The sequence below is a fragment of the Suricata suricatta genome, chromosome 1 (assembly GCF_006229205.1).
Source record: "Suricata suricatta isolate VVHF042 chromosome 1, meerkat_22Aug2017_6uvM2_HiC, whole genome shotgun sequence".
NCBI lineage: Eukaryota > Metazoa > Chordata > Mammalia > Carnivora > Herpestidae > Suricata > Suricata suricatta.
Genome location: NC_043700.1, coordinates 187,665,465 through 187,672,265, shown reverse-complemented (window position 1 = coordinate 187,672,265; position 6,801 = coordinate 187,665,465). Strand labels below are relative to the sequence as shown.

Sequence of the window (6,801 nt, the reverse complement as noted above, 5' to 3'; positions counted from 1 at the left end):
AAGTGTAAATAAGTGTACCACTGTGCCAGTCACCAGTGTAATGGCCTCGGGTGGTATCTGGCATTAAAATACTTGGTTTTGAGATCCAATCCTGCCTCTTATTGCTGAGAAGCTATGGAAAGGCATTAGTCATATTATAAGCTTTAGATTTTTAATAGTTTTAATAGGGAAAATAGTCAATTCAGATCCTTGAGTTATTATGAAGACAGATATCTATGATCAAGGATATAGAAAGGGATCAAGCAAGCAGATGAGAGTGTGGCTTCGTGTGGAGGTCCATATTTGGATTTCGTTTTCATCATGTGCTGGTTACGAGGACATGGCAAGTCACTTGGCCTTCTGAGCCTCAGTTTCCCCATCTGTGACAGTAAGGCAACGAAAGTACTGACACCTGATGAGGATGGGACACACCAGAACAGAAAATAGCACCAATAAAGCTTAATAATTGTTAGCTTCTAGAAAATATTTAAGTAGTTGTTAGCTTTCATTATTAACATTATTAAAGGCTTTGGTGAACCATTAAGGGCTCTTTAATTGCTGGACATGAGGGTAGGGAAGGAGAAAATGAAGATCATAATATGCCCAGTGTCTTGAAAGCCTTTAAGTCTAGGTCAATAGTGGGGTCTATAATGGTTAATTTTGTGTGGCAACTTGACAGGCCACAGGGTGCCCAGATAATTGGTTAAACATGATTTCCAGGTGTGTCTTGAAGGTGTTCCAGATGGGATTAGCATTTGAATCAGTAGACTGACGCAGCTCGCCCTCCCCAGTGTGGGTGTGCATCAGAGAATCAGTTGGGACCTGAACAGAATAAAAAGGCAGAGGAAAGGAGAATTTTGCATCTGTACCTGAGTGTTGAGCTGGGATATTCGTCTTTTACCCTAGACTGGGATTTACGTCATTGGTTCTCTTCGTTCTTGGGCCTTGAACTCAGACTAGAACTTATGCCACTGGCTTTTCTGGAGCTCCAAATTTCAAAATGCAGATAATGGGACTGAGCCTCCATAATCACTACTTTATGTCGAGTCTCCGTTTGTCTGTCTGTCTGTCTCTCTCTATCTATCTATCTAACATATATCTATTATGTCCTATGTTTCTAGAGGAACCTGATTAATACAAGGTCTTAGTGTTACTTTTTATTGGCATCAGGTTGACGTAGCCAAGGTGGATGGGATGGGGGAAGGATCATTGAATTCCCTGTTACTTCTTACCCTCTGATATTCAATGTCTACTTTTCCTCTATGCAACACTGAACCACAGTATATGCCTGAAAAGTATGTGGTTCTTTTGCTGGTCAGTGTAGTAAGAGTTGAGTGTCGTTTGGATTTTGCTATTGCTGTGGCCTCCTTCACTGTGTCATTTGTCAGCTTCCTGTTCTTTCATGGTTATCCTGTGGAGATTGGGGTGCGGAATGGGTCCCTCAATGTCCTGTTGCACCCTCAGCTTTCAGTCTCCCCTGTGTGCCTGCCCTACAGTTGGGCCTCTCAGTGCTTTTGCCCACTTGCCGTTGCTAGCCAGCGCATGGGGACAGCAGAGGTTCTCGGATGTCTCTGTCTTAGGTGGCTCTGTGTGCTTATGGTCGTAGGGGTGGGTTTCCTCAGTATTCCTTCACTTTCTCCCTTCGGTGGCCAAATTAATTTTGTGTCTTTGGACATTTGGATCCACTTGACGTGAGAAGGTTTCTTTGCCTTGCATCTCCCCCAGCAGTGGCTGCCCTCTGATGGAATTAGTGTAAGAGTCCAGGGCCAGGAATATTTTCTGCCCCTCCCTAGGGGCTACTCCCATTTTTATATCATATGAATATGTATTAGTGCCTACTACAAGCCTGCATCAGTGCTAGATTATGAGGGGAAAAGAGGAATAAGAGCTTGGATGCTAAGGGACTCATGCATGCACACAGGTCTGAGTTCACAACATGTTATAACACAGATTTCTCGACCTCAGCACCTTTGAGAGTTGGGGCTGGATAATTCCTTGCTGTGGGTAATTCCTGTGTATTCTAGGATGCTTAACAGATCCCTGTTCTCTACCATTAGACGTCAGTAGCATTCCATCTGTCCGGACAACCTACCTGCCCCTGGACACTGCCAGATGTCCCCTAGGGGGCAAAACGGTCCCTGATGAGAACCACTGGTGACCCCGCAGTGTGTCAGATACTGCTTTGCGTGGCTTCCTCCAGGATTCTCAAAAGCCTCTAGCTGTTGATTCTTTGAACAATGCTCACCTCTGTCTTAGCATCTGCCCTTGTGTTGGACAGGTTGGAATTGCCAGTTTGGGCCACTGTCTCCCCCAAGAGATGTGAGCCTGGCTCATTCCTCATCCCCATTGCTGCACACAGTGCTTGGTACATAGCAAGGGCTCAATAAATGGAAAGATGAGCAGCAGCTTAGTGGTTTGAGACAGTTGTCGCTAGGAGCTGGCCCCCGTCAGGATTATTAAAGATCCTTTGCCCAGATAGTTTCATCTCAACATAACCATGCAGAACTAGGAAGAATTAATTCCTGAGAATGAGGCTATAATGAAAAATGTAATCTGCTTCTCATAAAAAAAATGTGATTATTTGAGCATTGATTATAGAAGTAAAACTCCGTCCTTATCCGAATTGAGGCCAAGTCCTTACTTAATTTATAAGACAACCGTCCCCCTGGCCAAAGTGTGCCGATCTTCCCTCTCCTTTTTCTCACATGATTTCTGTTGACTCGATAAGTGGAGATTACAGTTCCCCTTGTGAAGTGATGTAGCTAAAGGAAGAAATCTGCATGGTAATAGAAAGCTACAAAGATATTGTGAAGGAAAGACCGACTAAGAAGAAGAGAGCCTCAATTCTGGAATAGTTGGTTTAAAAACTCCCATGAGAATTATCTTAAAATTTTTTTTCTTCTCATCAAGGCATACTTATATGTAAAGGGGAATGAATCAGTGATTTTTTGGGGGAAAGGGAAGCTCAGCTTTTTATGTGAACATTCTCTAATCTTTCATAACCAGACCAGAATCTGTGTCTTCAGCCATTGGTCCAGTTGGTCTAAAATTCTTACTGTTTCCTGAATATATTTTCTGTCTGAAGCATCTTCCCTCCTGTCAAACTGCCCCTTTGGGGCTGCTGCAGTCACTGATTTTGCTGACAGTTACAAATATTGACCTGAGAACTTCGAAGACCAGGCTGAAAAAGGGGTTCCATGTGAACAGAAGTCCAGCCTGGGCCTCTTTGTTTATGAAACTGCTACTCATATTTCAAGATTCACTTCAAAGGATTGAGAATTTATTTGTGTGTTCATTTTCCTCCATTTAACCAATATCTCTTGGATCCTCTTACATAAAGGTGCTGTGCTATGTGCTGGGGCTAAAATGCTCCCTGTGCGTCACGGAGATGGTGTCTAGTGACTGACTGCTTCGTGCTAGGCACTGTGCCCTGTATGGATTATTGTAACAGTGATGAGATTTTATGGTTAATATGATAAAGGGTCAGAGAGGGTAAGTAAGTGGCTCAAAGAGCTCATAAAAGTTGGAGCTGTTAAATTGGGGCTTGGAATGCTCATCTTGCAAGGGTATTTTAAGGATTAAGTGTCATTCATTCACTTACTCATTCATTCATTTCCATCTCTGCTCAGGAACACCTTCCTTGACTACCCTTACCCTGCTTTAATTGTTATTTTTCTTTTTTCAAAGCACTATTACTGAACACAGTGCCTGTTATTTGTTTGTTTATTACCAGTCTCCTCCCACCAGTACGTAAGTGTCATGAGCTCAGGACCTTGGTTATTTACCAATGCACATGGGGGGTTCTCACTGTGTCTGGTCTGTGGCAGACACACAGCACATATTTCTTGAGTGAATTTGTTGAATGAATGATTGAAGTTCAGCTTTGTGCCTGTGTAGAACAGAAATGTTCAATATGTCATCCTACATCTTGCTCTCCCAAACTCCACAGAATGCGCTCTGGGTAAATGGCATGGAATGGTAATGTTTGTAGTGTCCCCTCCTTATTAATATTAACAGAAGCCCTCAAGTTGAATAGATAGACATGTGAGCAAACAATGCACAAGGAAGAATGCTCTATAAATATTTAAAAGCATGTTCGTACTCACTAATAAATGTGGTAAAAAATGAAAAAAAACCAGTGAAGTCCCTTTAAAATAGGATTAATAAAGTAATAACCAGTGTTGGTGGGAGTCTTGTGAGGTGCACATTCTCATATAGGGCTTCTGGGAGGGTAGATTGAAATAGTTTTTATGTAAAGAAATTTCATCATCTGTACCAAAGCCTTTAAAATGTTTTCACTCAATGGTTAAGTAAAACAATTAAAAAATCCCATAACGAGGTATGATATATCTGTAAAGATTAAGCTATTAATGCTTGTTTATCATATGGGAAATTATTTTATAACCAGAACTTAATAGGAAAGGGAGAATAGACAGGTATATTCTACACAGGGACTCTGTTGTGTGAAATATATCTGCCCAGAGAATATGGACATGAAATGTAGCCCAGCGTCATGACCCCTGTAAGCCCAGGGGTGATTCATTTGTATTTTATGCATTTCTGCATTAAGGAAATGAAGCATTAGCAAAAGCATTACTAAAAGTGAAATTCTATGTATGTGTGTAGAGCATTTGCATTTACAGGATTATTTTTTTCCATCGATTTCTTGTTTGTGGTCTCCACACAGCCTTTTGAAGTAAAGCACAGTAGAGATTTTTATTTTTGTTTAATAGATGAGGTTACGAAGGGGCTCTGAGAGGCTGTTTGACTTCCTTCTTACCACTTGGTTTATCAGCTGGCCACATGGAGCCCACAATCTTGGCAAAATGATATGTAATTATCAACAAGATCTGATTTCAAATTCTGCTTCTGGAAAAGAGGGCGAGCACCAGGTGCTGTGCCTGTGAAAATTCCTCACCCTGACACGTCACAGGAAACCTTCACAAGTGCAAGTTCTCCTCCCTTGCTCGTTCCCCAGGACCATGATCCCAGCAGGCATCCCAGCCAGGTCCCCTGCCCCTCACTGAGTTCGCCTTGCTCATCACCTGGCAAGGTGCCTTGGGAATGAGCGATGGGGATGCTCCTGGCTGGTAGGAATTGTCCTGCCCACACTGGGTTCACACAGTCAAGTTTTTACTTACTTCCTCCAGCCCCATTCGTGTGTGCCAGTGTTGGCTCTCCATAGGGATGGACGTCTTGGCATCCAAGGAAAGGGGAGTGTCCATCATGCCCTTGAAATAGCGTGTATCTGTGACAAGAGAAAAATTCAAAGTCATACCCTACATAGACTCAGCACATTGCAATTTACAAAATACATGCACAGACTTGTTGAATCATAACGACGTAGGCACGAGGCAAGCAGTTCTTCGTCTACTGGGCAGATTAGGAGACTGAAGCCCAAGGAGGAGGATGTGGTCCAGAGTCCAGAGTCTGGAATTGAACACCCTTCCCTCTCTCAGGCCCTGGGAACTCTGGCTCACGCTTTGAGCCCTGTGCTAGATCATGACCTCTGTAAATCTTTCCGGTCCCACCCACCAACACCCACCCTGGTTTCTCTTCTATATTATACACCTAACACAGTCTATCATATAGACTGCCTCTAGACTGTGACCTCCTGAGGATGTGGATCATGCTTTATCTTTGTGTCACTTTATCCATCCTAACACGGTACCTGCACCCCACAGACACTCACTCAATAACTGCTTGTTGAGTGAATGAACAAAGGAGTTTCATACCATTTCCAAGGTGATTCTTTCCAGAGGGACTTCTGTAGACTCATCTCCGTGGGTCAGACCCTCAGAAATCTCAAGTGCTTCCTCTTCCCTTAGAGCCCTGCGCTACATCTACAATTCAGAGAGCTTGCTGATGCTGCCCAGTGTGCCCCAGTTAGAAAGACGCAGGGGTGGATGGGAAATTACGTCTTCCTTACTTCTAAAAAGCTTGTGTCTCATGCCATGGCCTGGTGCTATGTATATGCTGGCTACCTGCAAAACGAGTCAACCAAGTTAAAAATTCTTCCTTTTCATGCTGTTCCTCATTATGCAAGCTCTGTGTTAACATTTCCCATGCTGCCCGCAGCCCTGCCTGTCTACCCTCTGCCATGCTCATCAGTTTTCCCAGGACTCAAAAAGAGCATCATGACAATAACAACCAATAGTAATAGAGCTTTGACTCTGTGCCACATTCCCCTGGTGAGAACTCAAAAGAACTCTTGGAGTGTAAGTCCTGTTACCGTGAATGCTATTTTCAGATAGAGAAAATGATTTTTATAGGCTTGCTCAAGGTCACACAGCTAGGAAGCCATGGAGGCAGGATTTTCATAGAGTGATTTAATTCAGAATCAGCTTTAATTACTGTGCTGCATTGCGTCGTGGACGTGCGTTCTCAGATTTCAGGCCCCAGATCTTACCTGCATATTCAGATTCCTTTATAGGCCTGGCTGGTAAAATTTTTATCGTTTGCCATGCGTCTGCCACATGATGCTCAGGGTCTTCATAGTCGCCGTCTCTGTGGTCCGTTGCTCCACTCAGGACTGCTGCAGCAAAGTTCCTTCCCTAAGCAGCAGGGAACATTTGAGTGATTCAAGAGAAGGTACAGTCATGACAAAAGTTACAGGCCACAGTTCTAGCCAGGGGGGTGGCACAGATCCTCTCAGCTGGGATCGAGACATTTAAAAGGCTGGGTCTGTGGCAGTTAAATTCTTGTGGTGGGCAGAATCCTAAAGCTGTCCTCAAGATTCCCATCCTTGGTTATTCAGTCAAATAGTCTGGGTGCTGCTGTGAAGGGACTCGGAGGATGTAATTAGTATGACTAATCAGCTGT

The 6,801-nt window shown here is 43.5% G+C and overlaps 1 protein-coding gene across 1 annotated transcript in view; it reads right to left on the bottom strand.

The window, feature by feature from the left end:
- The window catches only part of CLNK (cytokine dependent hematopoietic cell linker), a 153,039-nt gene that overhangs the window by 47,583 nt on the left and 98,655 nt on the right, over positions 1-6,801 (bottom strand). Inside the window, exons 6-7 of the mRNA XM_029952384.1 lie at positions 6,389-6,533; positions 5,121-5,227 (exon numbers count right to left, since the gene is read on the bottom strand). Coding sequence (XP_029808244.1) covers positions 5,121-5,227; positions 6,389-6,533 — 252 coding nt within the window. The remainder of the gene's footprint in view (positions 1-5,120; positions 5,228-6,388; positions 6,534-6,801) is intronic.